The following is a 20,800-nucleotide window of genomic DNA, read 5'->3' as shown; positions in this document are numbered from 1 at the left end:
ATGTGGGGTCTGGATGTCGGCACCACTGTTTAATTTTTGGGAGTCGCGCCTGTCTGATTTCCTCATTTCCCCGTTGTCTTCTCCCCTCCGACGCTCTCCCGACCTCCGTCTCTGTGCGTCTCCCCTCTCTCTCTCTATCGGTCTCTCTCTCCCTCTCCATCTCGACATGGACAGGGCGGCAATGACCGGCGCGACGACTGTGGCCACCCTCCTCGTCCTCCCTCACCTGCCTCTCACTTCTATTTCTCCATCCCCTTCATCCCTCTTTCTCCCCTTCCCTCTCGAGGCAGTGGTGGGCGCGAGGCTGCGGCGGCAGCCAGGTGACGACCCCCTTGCGGGTGCCTTATCGGCACGGGAGGGGCTCGGTGGCCTCCTCTCTCTCCCCCATCCTCCGTGCGGGCTCCTCAACGCCTTCTCCTGCTGGGGAGCCTGTGCTCCTCTGCTCGACGAAAACCTAGGTTTGTGTGCTCCGGCGGAGATTGGATTTCTCGCCGGCAGAGACATTCTACGTACAAATCATGTGTTTTGCAACCAGCAAACAACCATGTGTTACCTTTTGCTGAAATACATGGTTGTTGGGTAGACAGACCCCAAATTAATTTATTAGGGACGGAAAAAGTACTAAACTAAAAATGATATACCTAAATTTTAGTATAACTAAATTATAAGTTTTATTAGGTGATCCGAAAAGAGCTAAGACAATAAAAAAGAACGAGATCATGCCAACCAACCAATGTCTTGCAAGCAGCATGGGACTCGCCACGCCCAAAGCTGTGGTCACTGGTGAGTGGTGGCATTCGGTTTAAACCGAAACTTTGGTTCAGTTTATTCGGTTTTTCAAAATTTCGGTTTTCAAGAAACAAGACCGGTTCGGTTTATCAAAGAGTCCAAAACCGACGATTTCGGTCTCGGTTCTTTACTTCGGTTTTCGGTTTAAAACCGATAGAACCCAGGTCTCCCTCGACTCCGGCTTCGTCGAGCCTAGCAGATACGCGCGATGCGCCGCGCCGCACCGTCTCCACACAGATGCGTCGCGCGCCACCTTCCAGTCGCACTGCTGAGCGTCGCGCTGCCGGCTGCGCTCGCTCCCTGCTCGACGGCAGCGCAGGTCGCACGCGCCCGCTCCCTGCTCGGCGGCGGCGAAGGTCGCACGCGTCTGCTCCTTCGCAGCTCGGCCGACGCACCGTCCGCCGCAGCCTTGCTCGTAGCTCGCCTACCTCGCTGTCCCCCGCTTCGGTGCAACGACGCTCCCTGCTCCATGCTCGGGTGCTCGCGCCGGTGCCGCCCCCCGCGCGCACTCCTACCACGCGCCGCTCCTAGTCCTAGATAGGGTTTGGCGTGGGTGTGCCGTGTGCGGCTGGGGCTGGCTGTCTGATTGGGTGGGGGTGAGTGGTGGGCTGGTGGGGGTGGTGGCCGTGGGCCGACACGGTTGTGGCTGGGCTTTGAGCCTGTGAGGGGAAAGTTCGCATGTCTGCGTAGTGCGAATAGCTTCGACGCTTCGCGGTTTGAGGTAGAAACCGAACACCGAGCCGATAACCGAAGTCAGTAGATACGGAAACCGAAGCCGAACAAAAAAAAACTGATATTTCTGTTCGGTTTCGGTTCGGTTCGGTTGGGTGATCGGTTCTCGGTTTGACCTGAAGGCGTGAAGTGCAGTACTGGCGTTCGAGTTCGACTTGGACACTCCGCTCGTGCGTGGGGCATACAGACGAACACCTCACGAGGAGGGAAACCAGGCGTCCAGGCCACTCGTCGCTCCCCTCCGCTCTACTCCGGAAGCTTCCCGCGGAAAGAATGTGCGGGTGCGCGGCCCTCGTCGCCGGAGGCCGGCTGCCACCGCCCGCCCTCCCCCGCCGGCTCCGCCGCCGCCGAGGGAGCTCCGTCCGGGCAGAGGTCTCGCCAGGTGGCGAGTCCCAGAAGAAGAAGGTCGCCGTCGCGGGCGCCGGCTGGGCCGGCCTTGCCGCCGCGCACCACCTCGTCAAACAGGTTGGCCTCGCGTGAATTGTAGCTCGTGCATTCGTGTACTTGTAAGCGTGGCGACTATGTGCAACTTTACGAATTACAACTTGTTCTGATGCTCAGGGGTACGATGTCACGCTTCTCGCCGCGGAGAGCGGCCCGACCGAGGAGGTTGGCCTCAGAGGTATTGTCAACCTTCAGTATACGATATCCGTTTATATGTTTCGATTCGGTGCCAGTTTTGTTCCAGTAATTCGCTCATCGTGGCGCTGCACATAGGATTCTGGCATCCGTACCGCAACATCTTCGCTTTAGTCGATGAGCTGGGGATTTCGCCTTTCACAGGCTGGAATAAAGCAGCCTACTATTCTGCCGAGGGCCTTGCTGTAATTTCTCTGCTTTTATTTTTGTGCGCTCACATGCATTTGTGCATTGATGCAATGGGTTATCGAATGAATGGTTTTTTCTATATTTTTTCGATTTCTTTTTTGGTGGATTTATTACTTAAAATGGGTTTAGCTGGAAGTTTCTCAGTCTGTAGCAAGTGTCATAGTGTTTTGCACGGGTCTATTGTGTCTGGATTTAATTGTTGTCCCAGTGGTGACAAGCATCTGAGAAGAGCTTCTTTTAACTGCTCTGATGAAATCAATATTCTGCTGGTGTGATGATCGACAAGGCCTCGGTCTTTTGTTTCTGTTTCTATCTTTTGATCTTGTTTTGTAATCGTGCTCTTTGGGGTGTGGAGTGTTTCTAGGCTTCTAGCTGAGTAGGGTGAGCGGTTGTGGAGAGGTATGGATGCTGGTTTATGGTTGACTGTAAGCTGGTGCCCCCAGGCTTGGTCTAAAAAAAATCCCGATTAACTTAAATTGTTATCATCACCTTGTAGGTCGAATTTCCCATATTTCATAACCAGCCCCGATTACCAGCTCCCTTTGGAGTCTTTGCATATCCAGAAGTAAGTTGTCCTTAGATCTTATATTGGTTATCAGTTTATCCGATTCTAAATTAGTAATAATAGCCTGAATTATCTTTGCAGTTCCCTAATCTTCCTTTGATTGATAGGCTGACATCAATTCCAGTCATAGCTGCAGGTACGGGTGTTCAACTGTTAACCTTCTGTTAAAAATCAGCTCACTCGCTAACCACTTCCGTGTTGCTTTGGTCCAGTCATTGACTTTGACAACACTGACACTGCTTGGAGGAAATATGATGCAAGTAAGGAAGTTCCATTGTCTATCCAGTTAGTTCAGAGTTCAGACTAGTGTACGTGTCACTTGTACTACATGTCTTCATAATGAGTTATCTTTCTCAAATTATTGTTGGTATCTTCCTCTGTAGTGACTGCAAAAGAGCTTTTTAAGATGTATGGTTGCTCTCAAGGGCTCTACAAGGAAGTCTTTGAGCCAGCTATTCAGGCTGCCCTGTTTGCTCCTGGTGAGCAATGTAGTGCAGCTGCAACACTGGGGATGCTGTACTATTATATGCTGTCTCATCAGGTTCTATGCTCTTGTACATTATAAATGATCATTTTTCTCCAGATACTTTCTTAAATGAACATTTATCATCTTATTGTCTCTTTGTAGGTTTAATTTTTATAAATGCATGCCCTATCTTGCAGGAAAGTTCTGACTTCTTGTTGTGCCGTGGTGAAGTAGAAGAAAAAATTCTCTCTCCTTGGCTGCAATCGTTGGAGCTTAAAGGCTTAAAATTTGTAGAAAACAAAGTTCCAACAAGTTTGACTACAGATGCGGATACTGGATGCATCTCTGCTATTGTCTGTGGTGACGATGTATATGAGGCAGATGCATTTGTTTCAGCCATGGGACTCTCTTCTCTACAATCCATCGTCAAAAACAGGTAACACTGTATATGGTCACGCATGAGTCCTGGGTCAGTTTTGCCTTACCTTACCTTACTACATTCAAGTAACGTTGGAAGTCAAGATGGTAAGAAAATATAATCTTGTAGCAGTAGCACTTAAAGGAGCCATAAGTTTCACAGCCTGAATTCTGCAATTAATATACGTGCTTTTCTGACATGTATAGTCCATTCCTACGGTCTGATCGGGAATTCAGGAATCTTCTTCACTTATCTACAGTCGACGTGATCTCTATAAAATTATGGTTTGATAAAAAGGTAAGCCAGTATGCACTCTGTCTGATTATTGTTCACACATTGTGCCCCCCAATATAATTTTATGAAATCCATTTACAGATCACAATTCCAAAGGTTGCCAATGTATGTTCTGGTTTTGATGATTCGTCTGGCTGGGCATTCTTTGACCTTACCTCAATACATGATGATTATTATGAAGAATCAACAACAATTGTGGAGGCTGAATTTGTATGTTCAGACCACCTTTATCAATTTGAAAATATACAACATTTTCAGCCAGGATGTACTTACTCTTGTAACTTATTTTCCCAGTATAATGCTAGCCATTTGGTACTTGTAAATGATGATGATATTGTCTCTGAAGCTTCATCACATCTTATCAAATGCATACAAGATTTTGAGGGTGCTACTGTGATAAGATATTCAATCAGAAGATCTCCTAATTCTGTAATCAACTTTCTTCCAGGTGAATGCTTAAAGGACGACTATTCTTGATAGCTTCCTGTCTATAGTAATAATCGAGTTATTGTTAACCGTTATGGATGATTGATAATGCTATACTCTAGATCATTTCAGTGCATATTGTCCTATTGAAAGGTAGTTGTAAATCAATGCTGTGAATCTGTGATAAGGATCAAGAATCATAACAATAAAATTATACTTTTTTAGCATATGTACATATCAGTGCTAGTTTAGAAATATGTTGTTTCAGAGGAATATTTAAGTTGATACATGGGAAAATGCATTACTTGCAGGCTCCTACAAGTACACACTGAGAGGATCAACTTCCTTTCCAAATTTGTTTATTGCTGGTGATTGGATTGTCAACCGACATGGGTCCTTTTCTAAAGTGAGACATAACATTTCAAAAAACGATTCAGAGTGATGATAAAAAGTTGTATTTATGGGTTCATATTTTCCTATGCTAGGAAAAAGCATATGTTACTGGACTTGAAGCTGCTAATAGGGTGGTAGACTATTTTGACACCGGGGACTTTGCCAAAATAATTGCAGTTGAAGGAGATGAGCCCCATATAGAGACATTGCGTAGTCTCAACAGAAGAGTCAATGAACTGAAGTCACAAATTCCATTCTCAGAATTCTTTCTCCAGTAATTTGGTTGGGCCAATAATTTGGCTGGGATTTTCCTATGTCTGTTGACCAATGCCCATTGTTGTAGGGCCCATATGTAAAAAGGTCAGCCAGTTCTCATTTTATTTGCTTTATATATTTAAAACAAAATACTCTCTTCAATCGAAATGTATGTCATTTAGCCTTTTCAACTTTCCTCTAAATCTAAGTTACCCTAGAACTTCTATGCATCTTTTACCCTTTTCCTCCCTCTTTGCCCTGAAATAAATTAGTCATCTTTTACAATGCAGTATAAATGAAGGGCACTGCGGTCATTTAATCTACTTTCTTAATCCTTGTGCACAAATCTAAAACGATCTACATTTGGAATTTGAGGGAGTATTTCTTCTGCTGTGTGCATTGGCCAGCCAGTGGCCAACCTTTGGCCTGAGATCATGTGTTCCTGGTTACTTTTGTGAAAGACTGAATGAATAGTCTAAAAAAGGCTATATAACATTCTATTAAAAAAGAAGAAAATGTGGGTTGAGGGCACCAATAACTTTTTTATATGCAGCAGCAAAGGTTAGTTTGCAATTTACATGGGAAAAAGGATACAGTATCTCCCCAGCAGTGCAACTTATATGGATTCAATGGAAATATGGATGGATATGTAAACTTATGTGATGTTACTGGTGTTAGCTACTTTTCCATTGGCTTTCAACTGCTTCAGGTGAACAATACCTAACAGAAATTATGTCGTCATATTGCTGTATTTGTTATTATCTGCTGACCCTGCAATAGCATTTCTGAGCTCATATGCTGCACCCATTATGGTTTATCATGAACTTTGTAATTTTGTTCAAGCATGAGTTTTCCTTTCCTCATCCTAATTTTGAACATACTTATTTTAAATAAAGATTCACAAAATGTACCATTAGTGAAATTTACTTTCAGCAGGATTAGTGCCAGTTTTCTGGTAGGCTATATGTCTTTTGCATGTGTGATTCCATGAAGTCTGAACATTATTTTTTGAAGTAAACTGAACATTTTCTCTCTTGTTGCATATTCGGTTAATAATAGCTGTACATACTTGTCTTGGACCATAGCTGCAGAAGCAACTTGTTCTAAGTTAAACTTGCATTGTTGCTTGTACTTGCCGTATTTGCTGAAACATATATATACAACCTCTTCCATCATGAGAACAGAGTTTTCTCAGGTATAACTTCCCTTCCTCATCATTTCTACAAACTCTTCATAGTCGATTCTCCCATCCTGTGAATTCAGAGGGGGGCGATTGTTAAATCTATGCAAATGGATTGGTTTGCAGCAAGAATGTGCTCACCTTGTCTTTATCAACTTCATCCAGTACTTCTTTAATGCTTGCTTCATCACTCACTCCATACTCTGCCATGGCTTGTTGCAGTTCATCTCTTGTTATGTACCTGTGGTTGTTATGTATGTTATCTCGGTTTAATTATATTAAACCTTTTTGTTTTTCGTAATTGAGTTTAACCAAGCAAAACGATGTAATGTGGCAGTATCATGTATTGAGCATTGTTAGTTTGTTATATTATGAACAATTTGAGCAGCATGTAATTTTATTTTACAAGTTCTGGCATTGTTCAACTGTGTAGGTCTTTGTTTTGGTGATGCATGGAGAGTATACTGCTTTCTTGGTTAGGCAGAATTAATTTTACCCGCTGTCATCTTTGTCAAAGTGTTGAAATGCACGGATCAAATCCTCCTCCTTTTCCAGTTTATGTTTATTCATCATGGCAGTAAGGAACTCCGCGTAATCAATGCTGCCACTCTTGTCCACGTCAACCTGCATCGAAGCATGATTAGTGAAGTATTTCATACACTGAACTTAGTGTGAAAGTGAAATGGAATAAGCAATCTTACTGCTTCCATAAGCTTCTGAACCTCTGCTTCACTAATCTTTGACCCTAGTTTTGTCAGTCCTTCCTTCAGTTCTTCGACCGTAATCGTGCCACTCTTGTCTGTATCCATGTTGTTGAACATCTGCTTCAGTCCCTTGATCTCGTCTTCTGTTAGGTTCTCTGCGATTACCTTACAATGACAGGAGACAGTTTGTCAACTTAAACTGACATAGGCGAACATGGAGGCAATCATCCTGATGTGTTGGACCATATGGACAGCCAGGAATGAGTTAATCTTCAAAGCAAATCAAATCAGTTTGCATGATTGCAGGCACATTTTCTTCAGAGAAGGGAAACTCGTGGGGCTGAGAGTGAAGTCTAGTCTCTCTTTACAGTTTGATCAAATCTTTAGAAATGATCTAAGTCCTCGCTTTTGTTTTATTTTCTTTCTCTTTTTTTGTCTCCTAGTTACTCCCTGTGTGGTGCTGTTCTGTCTTGCTTGTAAAGACTTGTGTTTTTTTACTATTCAATAAATCTCCTGTAGGGGCTGCGGCACCTCCAGTTTCGTAAAAAAAAAAGTAGCAGTTATTCTTGTTAAGGAGGTTCACCTTGAGTGCAAGTTGCTTTAGCTTGTTCATTGCCTTGAATTGCTTCATTCTTGACAGGACTGCGCTATCAATAGGTCTGTCAGGTGCACCACCTTTGAGCCACGGATGTTCTGCACATGGAGTCATCCATTTATTTGGGATGAAGTATAAAACGTGGAAATGCAGATGAACTTTACATTCATAATAACTCAAGTGATGTATGAAAAGTCAGTTAAGAGTGCTACCTAGGGCCTGTACTGCAGTAATGCGCCTCTGAGCATCCCTGTTCAACATTCTTCTAATGAGATCCTTTGCACTTTCAGATATGGAGGGCCACGGGGAGGAGACTAAATCAAGTTCGCTGGCCAATATTGCATCAAATATGCCTTTCTCCGTTTCTGCTCATCAGATACGCAAATTCTGTCATCAGCCAATCATACTGGAGGCAATGTAGTCTGTCAAGATGAAGATGATTGGATCTTCACCTGCCCAGAAAGGCGGTGACCCGCATAGAAGAATGTATAGGATCACGCCAGCACTCCAGACATCGATTTCTTTGCCGTAATTCCGGTGCAATACCTCTGGCGCCACATAGTATGCACTTCCCACGATTTCCTTGTAGACTTTACCTGCATTCGTTGGGGAAAATTGTCTAGTATTACCATTTTCCATGGAACAGTTGCATTTTACTTGAATGAATATAATGATGAGCAAAGGCCTATGGCGTTTGAATACTATTCCCTGATATCTTGCAACATAGCAGTAGTATTTACTTGACTTTCAGCTGCAACTTTTTTGTTGTTGTTGTTGTTGTTGTTGAGGTTCAGCTGCAACTTTTGAGCCCAGCTTACTAAAGCCTTTGTTTTGTACCATGCGGTGGATATCATATCAATATCATGGAGAGAAAATCATCGTGCCTTGTCCACGCACGCGTCACCATTCACCAAGCTAACCTTCTTCGATGAAGACGGAGAGGCCGAAGTCGATGGCCTTGAGCGGCGCGTCGGCGGCGGGGCTGGCGAGGAGGAAGTTCTCGGGCTTGAGGTCCCGGTGCATGACCCCCATGAAGTGGCAGACGTGCACGACTGTGAGGATGTCGCGGCACACGGCGGCGGCCTGGCGCTCGGAGTAGCTCCCCTTGGCCGTGATGCGGTCGAAGAGCTCCCCGCCGGAGCAGAACTCCATGACGACGTGCACGTCGTTCGCGTCCTCGAAGGCGTCCTCGAACTCCGCCACGTTGGGCTGGCCGCTGAGGTGCTGCAGGATGGTGATCTCCCGGCGCATGTCGTCGATGTCGGCGCGGCGCACCAGCTTGCTCTTGGACACGGACTTGCACGCGTACTTCCTCCCCGTCGCGCGCTCCGTGCACAAGTACGTGGTCCCGAACTGCCCGCTCCCCAGCTTCCGCTCCAGGTGGAACAGCGTGCGCACGTCCACCATGGGCCGCTGCAGGATCGGGCCGATCTGGCCGGTGGGCGCCCGCCGGCCGCCCATCGACCCCGTGCCCAACGACGGGAAGGCCGGAAGCCGCGGCGGCGGCGGCGCCCGGAAGGACGGCGGCCGGCGCGAGCCCGAGCCCGAGCCCGACGACAGCGGCACCTCCCGCGCCGTGTGATCGTGGGGCGGCCGGTACGTCGGCCGGTCCGTGGTGATTGGTATCTCCTGCTCGTACGTCTTGGTGAAGCAGTTGCCCATTATTTCCTTGCCGCTTCTTTCGTTTCTCTGTGTTCCTGCGGACGACGGCGTCGAGCCGCCGTCGAGGTGGTGGGAGATCGACGACGACGAGCGAGGCAGTTTGAGGGGGAGTTTCCTTGTAGTGCTCCTTTTGCGAGCAAGGATGGAGGACGAGGATATGAAGGCTGCCGGCAAAGCTTGACGTGATGCTCAGCTGCTTTTGAATCCTTTTGCTAGCTGTTTGCTTTTGGTCCACGGTTTTGAGCGGCTTTATGCCTTGTTTGGCTGCCTCCAGATGGTAAAGAAGATTCAATGAACGCCTGAGAATCACGCTATCTTATACGCTGACATTGCGGCTCAGGTGATTTTTATTCGGTGCCGGTGATGGAGAAACAGCTGGTGTGCACAGCAAGTCCTCCCCCCGCCGTTTTTTTTAGGGACAATTGGGCCACAGGACATGCCAAATGAGCACCGACGGCTGGTGGACACCGCAAATGCGCCAATTTGCTGCTGGCCACTGTATTTCCACTTTGAGTTGCCAGAAGACACCGCGCCCCGGTTTGAGCCAAGAGAGGAGAGAGAAATATTCATTTTGGACATGTGGTGCCCTCGAGCCAAAACGACAACCTGGTCTGGTTCGACCACATTTAACCGGCCCGACCCGGCACTTAGGGTATCGACGCCCTCCCACCTTCCCTCTCTTCCCCATCCCCTTCTCCAAGTCGGCGGCGGTGGTGATTTGGTTGACGGTGGCGGTGGCACAGGCTTGGCGGGCGCGGGATTGTCAAGCGGGCCGGTGGCGGCAAGCAGAGGCCTGAAGATGGCGACGGGCTCCGGCGCTTCCTCCTCGACAGGTTCGCGTGGACCGAGTCGACAGCCGTCGACGGGTGGGCAGCCACTGTGCCCTTTCTGCCGGACGGCCACCATTGTGGAGCGGACCTTCAGAACCACAAACAACCCAGATAAGCAGTTCTACACTTGCAAGAATCGGGACTGGGTGAGTTTTTTGTACTTCATGTTGTTCATTTTCGTCAACGCCAACTCCAGATCTAGGGTTCATCCGAAATCTCTGCTTGAACAGGGCAACAGCAAGTGCGCTTTCTTCATGTGGAAGCCGGTGAGTGATGGCATCGATGCTGCATCATTGACGGCCAGAGTCCAGGCATTGGAGAAGTCTCTGTTGGCCCTGGGCAATTCTGTTGAAGCTCAGAGTCTCCATGTCAGTAGAATAGCTGGGCAGCAGAGAGTGGATAGGTGGTTGAATGTGGCCAGTGTGTTTGTAGGAGTTGTGTGCTTTGTTGTCTTGTGCATCTTAATGCAGAAGCAAGATTAACTTTGTAATGGCTTGAGAAATGAATGGAAGACAATTATCTTGCAATCCCAAGTTTAATACAAGGAAACTAAGCCTCAGATAGCCATAATACAATACCAAGTGTCATAATACAATACCAGTCCAAGTGGAGCCTCATATGGCCACAATACAATACCAGTTTACACATTACATAGTTCATTTGCCAGAATTCAATACCAGGTGTCATACATAACCCAGACCAAGTTTATATGGCCATAGCATCCTTAAACTGACAGAGAAGTTCATAAAATCACATAAATCCATCATAAAGAGGAAGCCATGTTGCTTGCACACTCCTAGACTTCCATCAACCTCTTCTTGCTCCTAGTGCTAGCGCTGGGACTTGCTGATGATGTACTTTGGCTCCTTGTCACTGCTCCTTGGCCGACCTGCTTCCTTATCACCGGGGAGTTTGAAACCCTGCACAGTTATACACATGTTAACATGTAGTCCCTAAACTAACATAAAAACTAAAGGTAACAGATGGATCACATACTGTTTAGCAGGTGTGGGCTCTACAGGTGTGGGCTCTACAGCTGTGGGCTCTGCAGCTGTGGGCTCTACAGCTGTAGGAGTTGCCTTCTTTTTCTTGTTGGGTTGTTTCCCCTTGGTGGAGGCCTTCCTCTTCTTCTTAGTACAAGGATCTTCTAGGTTTTCTATAACCCTGATCACTTTTGGCTTGGAAGTCCTCTTCCTCTTCTTGGATGGATCTTCCGTGGTTTCTATGATCTCCACCACTTTTGGCTTGTAAGTTCTCCTCCTCTTTGGTGGTGCAGGTGGTGGGGCATCAGGATCATGGACAGTTTCATTGCAGGTTTTCTGTAGGTGACCAAATCCACCACACCTTTTACACCTTCTCTTGCCTCTACTGCTTGTCCCACCTTCTTCAGAGCCAACTATCCTTCTCTTTCTTGGCCTACCTGCTGCTCTATAGCATAAAGGAGGAAGTAGCTTGAAGCCAAGGTCCACCTTCTCCCATTCTTCCTTGTCTGGCATTGGAGGCACAGCAGATGCATATGCTGCTATGAACTTCTGCACAGAGTAGTAAGGGTGCACAAAATCCTCCAATAGGACCCTTCTTGTGCCAATGAAAGCTATGGCATGCACACAGGGGAGTCCAGTGAGCTGCCATCCTCTGCATGTGCACTCATGGTTGTCTAGATCAACAATGAATCTCCAAGGAACTAGGTCTTTATTCACTCCTCCTACTTCTCCAACCATTGGGCCACTCCTATGTATGCTATAGTTAAGGGATCTGCTTTTCTCATGCAGAACCTTCATGACATGAGGCAAAATCTTGAAGCCTGACAACTTTGAGGCCAGGTTTCTCCTAGTGTAGAACCTCTCCATGATCAACTGCCTTATCTTATCCATGAGGTCTAGAACAGGTAAGGACTTGTGTTCCCTGATCCAACTATTGAATGTCTCAGCAATGTTGTTGGTGACATAGTCACATTTGCTTGTTGTGTTGAATTTGGCCCTTGCCCATAGCTGCTTGTGGTTCTCCAGCAGCCAGTTAGTTGCCTTTGGGCATGCTTTGTGCATCTCATTCCAATGCCTCTCATGTGTTGTCATTCTGTAGCACCTTGATGCAGGCCACAAGTTCTTCTCAAACACTTCTCCTCTAAACCTCTTCTAGAAATTTTTGACAAGATGCCTCATGCATTCTCTGTGTTCTACACCATTGCTGAAGATTTTGGTAACTGCCTTATCAATTCCTTTGCCTGTCATTAGAAAACAAGAAAAGAACCAGAAAACACTGTCAGTCATTAGGAAACAAGAAAAGAACAAGGTCTGCTGAAATATGTTGAAATAACCAGACCATGTGGAGAACCAATTGCCTTGTGCAGCATCTTCATGAACCATTCCTAGTTCTCCATGGTCTCACTGCCAAAGACTCCATAGGCCACTGGGAACATCCAGTTATGGCCATCAACACCTATAGCTGAAGCTAACTGACCCTTCCACCTTGCTGTCAAAGCTGTAGAATCAATCCCTAGGTACGGTCTATAACCATTAAGGAAGCCATCAATGCATGGCTTCAGTGCTACAAACATCCTACAAAACCTTCTCTTCTCATTCATAAGCTCCCATTCAATCTCTACAACACTACCAGGACACCTCTTCTCAACCTCCCTCTTCCAAGAAAACACATGGACAAAGCTGTCCTCCCATCCACCTAAAATCTCATCTAATGCAATTTGCCTGCCGTCCCAAACAATGTACTTGCTCACCTTGATGTTGTACTTCTCCTCCAACTGTTTCCTTAGAGCTTTAGGCTGAATAGTTGGGTCCTCCCTTAGCCAATTGATAACTCTGTCCTTCACCCAATGATTGGTAGCCATGCAATTCTTTTCTAAATTCCCTATGCCGGCACATCTATGCTTGTGTGGCATCTTCTTAATCTGCAACCATTAAAGAATGAAGGTAATGAAATAATATAGAGTTAGTGAAACAGCTACATCAATGAAACATGGCATAAACAAGTAATGAAAAAGTGCATACCTGCCATGTCTTCCCATCTGATAACTGAGATGCATGAATCCTCCACCTACACCTCTCTGCCTTACAGTAAGCTCGGTACCGCCTTGACTCACTATAAGGAACTGCAAGTTCAACTTTATTAAGCACAGCATATTGCCTAATACACCTCTTAAAACATAAACCATCTTCAAAAGTAACACCAACTGCTATTTTAGGGTTATCTACGTCAGTGACATGCAGCACACTCTCACAGCCCCTCTCATCATCCACCTCTAGTGGGTCATCATCCTCTGGGTTAGTGTTAGGATAGTAAGAACAATCCTCTTGACCATCATCATTGAGCTCATCATGGTACTTCTCTTTCTCATCATCCACTCCTACATACTCAACCTCATCCTTCTCTCCCTAGTCATCATTCTCATCATCCTGGGCATCAACACTCTCATCACTCTCATCATGGTCAGCAATGTCATCAGCCTCAAACTCTATAGTGTCATGAGCATTAACATCTGCAGTGTCATCAGGCTCAGTATTTCCATTAGGACACTCAGCAGTAGTGAAAGGTCCTTGTTGGTTTTGGTAATTGAGTGACAACCTAGGTGGACTAATTGTGTTTATGTGAGATACACAGGTGATTAGTCCACAGGTACATGTGTGTGAGCAACATATGCCATGAAGGTGAAAATGGCTTGGAGATGTTGCAAAGCTCACACATGTGATGATGAAGGAGCTTATTGCACATGAGACATGACATTGAGTCATGTGATCAAGGTGGAGAAGATCAAGACATGACTTGGCTTGATGGACCGGTTGCAAGCGTGAAGGGCAAGTCGAAGGCTTTGGAGTGATGGACCACGTGGTGGTGAAGCTTGAGCAAGACTTGGCGCCGATGGACGATGGCAATGGTGAAGAGCAAGTAGAGTCAAGATCGATGAACCAATATGATCATGTGATGATATGAAGTGGATCATATCATTGTTGATCGTGTTGGTGTATGTGTTGCATCGACATTGGAGGAGATAGAATGGAATGCGCAAGGCAAAGGTATAACCTAGGGCATTTCATTTCACCGGTCATAGGTGTGTAGAGAAGTTTATGACCGGGTTTAGGATAGATGGCCGTACTATCAAGAGGGGCAAACTTGTTTGCATATCGGTCATCTAGTGCCACTCAAGTGATCTAACTTTGCATTGTCGCTAGGATCGAGTGGCGTGGCAAGTTGAGTGGCTAACATCCTTTGGGAAATGATTGTGAAAATGCTAACACACATACACATGGTGGTGTACGCTTGGAGGTGTTGGCACATTTACAAAGGAGGTGGTGTTTGCAGGGGTGAGATGGGTTTTGGGATTCGGCGCTTTCGGGAAAATGAAATGTCTATTTTCTATTGCGCCGGATGCAAACTCTTGGTGGTTGGCATATTGGACCAAGGGTGAAGAAGTTAGAGGAGAAAGGGATTCGGTCTCACTGTTTAACAGTGACCGGACGCTGAGTCCGAAACGACCGGACGCTGAAGTAGTGCGTCCGGTCAGGCTGTCGGTCGGCACTGTGCTTAGGGTTAAGCACCGGACGCTGGTGCTGCGTCCGATCGCGTTCGACCGGACGCGTCCGGTCATGCTCGGGAGCTTACTGGAAACGACTGGACGCTGAGGGTCCAGCGTCCGGTCAGGTGAAGCTGCTGCGTCTGGTCAGGTCAAGTGACCGTTGGAATCGGGACACGTGGTTGTCTGTGGGCGACCGGACGCTGAGGTCCAGCGTCCGGTCAACACGACCGGAGCGTCCGGTCGGCCCGACCGTTGCCCAGTGAAGGGGTAACGGCTAGTTTAGCCCTTGGGGCTATAAATAGAAGTGGCCCTCGGCCATGGCTGGAGCTGAGCACCTCAAGGGACTTAGTGTCCATGCTTGTGAGTGCTTGGGAGCCCTCCATCACACATATACTTGATAGTGATCATTCGATTGTGTGAGTGAGCGATTCTAGTGCGATTGCATCGTGAGGTTGCATCGAGTGGCACTAGGTGATCGAGTTGCAAGCCGATGGTGCTTGTTACTCTTGGAGGTTGCCACCTCCTAGACGGCTTGGTGGTGGTCTCCGTCGAAGCCCGCAAGAAGCTTGTGCGGCGCTCCGGAGAAGTGCTTGTGAGGGGCATTGTGCTCGCCCCACGGGAGCCGCGAAGAGCAACTCTAGTAAAGCGAGACGCGAAGGGCGACAAGTGGTCCGGCTGAGTCAAGTGCTAGAGCTTGTGGTAAGCACTCCACGTGGGAGAGTGTGACTTGCGAGTCACCACTAGCAAGAGGACCGGCGGCAACCTTGAAGCTTGTCTCAACGGGGACTAGCGTGTTGGCAAACACGTAAACCTCGGGAGAAAAATCATCGTGTCAACTTTGTTCTTCCCGTTGGTTTGCAACCCCCTTACACAAGCTTGTAATTACTTTCACATACATTATGCTTGTGTAGTTGCTCTTGTAATTAGTTAGCTTGTGTAGCTCACTAGTTACCTTCTAGCTTGTGTAGCATAGAAGTAGCTCCCTTGAGTGGCTAATTTGGTTTTAGTAACCTTGTTAGTCACATTGCTTAGTTTGTGTAGCTAAGTATTTGCGCTCTCTAATTAGGCATTGGTTGCCTTGTTATTGAGCTTTGCTAGTGAGCTTAGTTGGATTTGTGCTTTTGCTTACTAGCATGTGTAGGAGCTCCCTTGTTGCTTAAAGTACTAGTGGCATAGGTTTGTGTGACCTTGCTCCTAGAATTGTTTAGGAGAGCTCTAGCTAGCCCGGCACCTTAGTTGCATAATTAGTATCTTTGCAAGGTGCTAGTAAACATATATAGAGGGGTGTAGTCTTGGCTAGACCGATTGTTTTTATTCCGCATTTATACCGGTTAGCCGACGCGATTAATTTTAGAAAAGACTATTCACCCCCCTCTAGTCCGCCATCTCGACCCTTCAAGTAGGAGCTTGTAAATTATCAGGGTAAATCACATCTAAAGGCATAGCAACTTCAACATTTTCATCATCAGCAAGATTATCATGCTCAACAGGATTAGCATGCTGAACAGGATTAGCATCAACACGAGCCGTGTTCCAAGGAGTTGTGTCAATAACATCTACAGTTAGTGGCAGCTTCCTACTATCCCAATAAACATCAAATGCATGCAGCAGAGCACTATCAGAATTTATGTGGACTGTCTCATTCTTGGTTGTGTCAAAGAAGGAGACATGGAGATCTTGATCCTGACCATGAACTATCTCCTCACCGAGCAGCTGACGAAAACCCATCCAGTTGAAAATATCCTTATCCACCACACGCATGTAACTCTGAGTAACATGATAGTCACTGAGCCCATCCAGTCTTTGCTCTACATAAGCAGGAACTCTAATCGCCAATCTACACGTTGAGCTCGGATCCATGCTAAATCAAAACAAAGTGAAACCAAAATCAACTCTAATATAAATCTGCCACGTTTCTAACGCATCCGCAGGCAAACAAATCGATCGACAAGCAGAGAAGATAGATATCATACCCTTTTTGAAGCCATTTCAATTGAGAAACCCTAGGCGAAGACCCAGGGCACTGCGCGGTCTTCCGGGTTGGGGACGGCATCTTCGGGTTCCTGATGGGGGACGACATCCTCCTCAACTCCACATGGCGGATGACGCCTTCGGCTCGAGGTATAAGCGGCGGGGCTCAATGGATTGGACGGCGGCGCGGCGACGAACAATGGAGTGAACGGCGGCGGCGGGCGAGAAGGGGATGGGGAAGAGAGGGAAGGCGGGAGGGCGTCGATACCCTAACTGCCGGGTCGGGCCGGTTAAATGTGGTCGAACCAGACCAGGTTGTCGTTTTGGCTCGAGGGCACCACATGTCCAAAATGAATATTTCTCTCTCCTCTCTTGGCTCAAACCGGGGCGCGGTGTCTTCTGGCAACTCAAAGTGGAAACACAGTGGCCAGCAGCAAATTGGCGCATTTGCGGTGTCCACCAGCCGTCGGTGCTCATTTGGCATGTCCTGTGGCCAATTGTCCCTTTTTTAACTTGCTAGCGCCCACGTCTGATCCGGCGCTACAGTCCGGACGGTGGGAGCTTGTCGGACTCATGAGCGAGTGCACCAGTGGGTCCGCACCGTCCCGGACGTCGCCTGCGCTGCTTCGAACGTCACATGCGTTGCCAGTCACTTCCCACGCGTATTTTATGTGCAACACATGATATATTTTTGAAATATTCAGATGCAACTATTACAACAAAAAAATACATATGAAACACTTGAAAAAAAAACGCCTGAAAAATATTTGAAAACTATTGTAAACATATGTAACATCTAGCTGAAACACTTGCAAACATACGTATGAAACATCTGGAAACACTTGAAAACGTATGCTTGCAACATGCATGTATATGCAACATCCAGATAAAATACTTGCAACATATGTCTGGAACTGATGAAACATTTAAAACATACACTTACAACATATGGAACATCTCGATCTAATTTTGCAACATCGATATACAACACTTGCAACATACCTCTGAACACTTGAAACATACTCTTGCAGCATATGCTAGTCAGAGGGGACGTCAACGGCCCAGCGTACACCCAAGCGTAGGCCTCCCCTTCCTGCTGCAGGCGCATGCCTCCCCGGCTTCCCTTTCCACCATGGGCGAGGTGGATGGAGGCGCAACATGGGATGGTGGCGCAGTAGCCAGCGATGGCGCGTGAGCAGCTAGAAATGGGCACGGGTGCAGCTAGAGAAGGCCACAACGGGAGGGTGCGCTCCCTGCGATAAGCGGCCCTGCACAGCTACGCTAGAGAAGACGGGCGACGCTGTCTTTTTTTTAAGACACGGAGGTGAGGTGTGAGCGCGCTCTGAAGTAGTGAGCATAGTGCGAGGCGTCCGGAGGGACGTACGTCCACGTCGTATAATTACCGTTTTTTTCTAAATAATCCAACGAGTTCAGAGTTCAGAGTATCAGACCTTAGCGTGAGCGTGACCTTGAAAAGGAAGGGGCAAGGGAGTAAAAGGAAAACTGGGCTTGCAAGTTCAATCTGGGCTTGTAGTACCCCGTTGCACGCCGGGCCTAACGATTCGGCGCAGGTCCTCATGTCTCAGCCTAGACCGTGAGCCCAATGCATGCGACACGCCCCTGGCTTGGGGCGTCATAGGGTCCGGCCGTTCGGACGGTGAGCTCCGTCCGGCAGCAGCTTTCCCGCCAATTAAATTACACGCTAATTAATTTCCACGCTCGGACGGACGGCTGAACGCGCCGGATTCTGCTGAAGCAAACTGCCAGCGAGGCAATTTTTTTCCTTCCGCTTGATTTGCCCTCCACTTTTTGCATGCAGTGATGTCATATTTTTTTACAAATTAAAAAAAGTTATAACTACTAAACCGGGTATCCAAATTAAATTTTGATTACACATTATGTTTCTTACAATAAATCTTTCAAAATAAGACCCCAACTGAATATATTTAGATAAAATTTTATTAATGAACATTTATTCTATAACAATAGAATATTTTTCTTTTATTATTGAACAAAGGCGATGTTCTAGGTTTAAAAAATAATGTTCCGCCTTCACAATAAAAATGTTCAATATTATAGTTTTTGGTTCATAAAATTGGTATTATAATATACATAAAAATAAATACATAACATAAATAAAAACAATAATACAATTTAGAGCAAAGCATAAGGAAAAAATAAAAACATGTAATATTTTTTTTAAAAGAACATCAAATGCATACTTTTCAAACATCCTAAAATATACTATAGAACATCTAATGTGTACTAAGTGAACATCACTAAATACACCATAGAGCATCACTGAATACATTATAAAACATCGCATATATATTACGTGAACATCACTAAATGTATCATAGAACACCGTATGTGTACTGAAGTGAACATCACTAAATAAATCATAGAACATCACTAAATACATTATAGAACATCACATATATGTTACGTAAACATCACTAAATACATCATATATAGAACATCACAAGTATACTAAGTGAGCATTACTAAATACACCATAGAACATCACCAAATACATTTTAGAACATTGCATATATATTACGAGAACATCACTACATGCATCGTAGAACATCACATGTATATTGTGCGAACATCACAAAAAACACCATAGAACATCACATTTATACTATAAGAACATCATATGTATACTACGCGAACATCGTAAAGTACATTATAGAAGATTACATGTACACCACGTGAACATAAAAAACATCACATATATAACACGTGAATACTACATAAACATAAAAAAACAACCTAGAACATCATAAAAAATAATAAGAAAAAAAGAAAAAGAAAAAATAAAAATAATAAACACATAAAACAGAAAAATAAAAAAAAATGAATGTGCACGAAAAGAAAAAAAAGAAAAAGAAAAAAAGAAAAAAAAATAAAAGAGCGATAAAAAAATATAAAACGTGAATAAAAAACATAATTACAAAAAGAAAAAACAAAATAGAAACAAATGATAAAAACATGATTAACAAATGATAAATATATAGAACAAATAAAATAAATGAATAAGTAAAATAAGGATGAAAAAAAAATTAAAAAGAAGGAAAAAATAAAATAAGAATGAAAACATAGAAAACTTAAAAAAGGAAAATAAATAGAAGCAAGGAAAAACAATAAAAGAAAATCAAATGAAAAAAGAAAATAAAAGGTAAAAATAAATAAGAAAAGAATTAGAAAAGAAAAGGAAATAATATAAGAATGAAAACATAGAAAACTAAAAAGAAAAGAAAAAGAAAGACTAAATAGAAGCAAGGAAATAAAACAAATAAAAAGAAGACAAAAGAAAAAAGAAAGGAAAGAAAAAAATAAATAAGAAAAGGAAACAGAATCATTAGGTACCTGTTCCCGCGTTCCCGCACGATGGCCTTCTGCGCATTGCCTCCCGCGCTTCCCGCGCGCGCGCTGTTCGGCTCGTGTCTCCGGTCCGGCCGTTTGGACCGGATGATTTCTGCCCCAGCTCTGGCTTCTTTTTTTTTCTCTCCTTGTAAGGAGCTCTACGTATCAAAATATAAGAAACGATTTTACTCAGTACAGTTTTAATAACATATTTTAAACTATAATTTGTCTAGTAGCATACAATTTATAAGAACAAAAACTTGATCATGGGAAAGTATTTCTAAATACATATATAATATAACTACTTTTGTAGTATAAATTTTTTATATAATTAGGCTAGTTGTTAGTCAAAGATAACAAAGTTTAAATTTTGAAATACGTGTATGCCTTTTATTTCAAGACGGAGGGAGTAAAAAACAGCTCCTTGCAAGGAGTCTGTACTCCTGGGCCTAGTATTCCATCCGTTTAATGTACTCTCTTTGATAAAAAAAATACTTAAAATATTTGATTTTGTATTTTACCACTATTTTTTAAAATATATATTTGAAAACAAAAAATGCTAAGAAATTTTGCAAATTTTTTGAATACAAATGTACACATATAACTTACATGTTCTATTGAGGTTTATAGTTTTTTAAGGTTTAATTAACTAAATCTTGTCTTAAAAGACAAGTTTTTGTGACCGCGCATGGAGTATGACAGGTAGGACACGGCTAATTAGTTGTATTTAAGAATGGAGGTGGAAGTATTTTTGTGATATAGACCTTAGCTTCATTCTTTTCTGACTTTTGACAT

The 20,800-nt window shown here is 44.8% G+C and overlaps 2 protein-coding genes and 1 pseudogene across 6 annotated transcripts; 1 reads left to right on the top strand and 2 right to left on the bottom strand.

Annotated features, from left to right (window-relative positions):
* The first annotated feature begins 951 nt into the window (after positions 1 to 951).
* LOC136491177 (uncharacterized) lies at positions 952 to 8,070 on the top strand. 5 transcript variants are annotated; one of them, XR_010767965.1, is made up of 14 exons: positions 952 to 1,986; positions 2,083 to 2,143; positions 2,239 to 2,345; positions 2,846 to 2,914; positions 2,996 to 3,050; positions 3,127 to 3,174; positions 3,298 to 3,455; positions 3,578 to 3,816; positions 4,005 to 4,095; positions 4,174 to 4,357; positions 4,439 to 4,540; positions 4,830 to 4,924; positions 5,004 to 5,271; positions 5,720 to 5,855. XR_010767965.1 is itself a non-coding variant. In XM_066487412.1 (13 exons), exons 1-13 carry the CDS (start codon positions 1,795 to 1,797, stop codon positions 5,187 to 5,189), a joined length of 1,584 nt encoding a protein of 527 aa, XP_066343509.1. In that variant the 5' UTR covers positions 955 to 1,794; the 3' UTR covers position 5,190. The 5 variants fall into 5 exon arrangements, 1 of the variants encoding a protein (XP_066343509.1); XR_010767966.1 differs by lacking the exon at positions 5,720 to 5,855 and adding an exon at positions 7,936 to 8,070 and having other exon boundaries at positions 953 to 1,986; XR_010767964.1 differs by lacking the exon at positions 5,720 to 5,855 and adding an exon at positions 5,457 to 5,592 and having other exon boundaries at positions 953 to 1,986.
* Positions 6,280 to 9,726, bottom strand: LOC136491176 (calcium-dependent protein kinase 12-like). Its single transcript, XM_066487411.1, has 8 exons — positions 8,566 to 9,726; positions 8,098 to 8,241; positions 7,858 to 8,010; positions 7,634 to 7,743; positions 7,048 to 7,215; positions 6,843 to 6,970; positions 6,488 to 6,587; positions 6,280 to 6,417 (listed from the first exon to the last, which is right to left on the bottom strand). The coding sequence occupies exons 1-8, from the start codon at positions 9,305 to 9,307 to the stop codon at positions 6,358 to 6,360; spliced, it is 1,605 nt and encodes a 534-aa protein (XP_066343508.1). The 5' UTR covers positions 9,308 to 9,726; the 3' UTR covers positions 6,280 to 6,357.
* Positions 9,727 to 9,954: 228 nt separating this feature from the next.
* Positions 9,955 to 16,426, bottom strand: LOC136492175 (uncharacterized; annotated as a pseudogene).
* Between the last annotated feature and the right edge of the window lie 4,374 nt (positions 16,427 to 20,800).

The sequence above is a fragment of the Miscanthus floridulus genome, chromosome 11, assembly GCF_019320115.1.
Source record: "Miscanthus floridulus cultivar M001 chromosome 11, ASM1932011v1, whole genome shotgun sequence".
In the NCBI taxonomy this organism is placed as follows: domain Eukaryota; kingdom Viridiplantae; phylum Streptophyta; class Magnoliopsida; order Poales; family Poaceae; genus Miscanthus; species Miscanthus floridulus.
The sequence above is the reverse complement of the archived record's forward strand: the minus strand, read 5'-3'. Positions and strand labels throughout refer to the sequence as shown.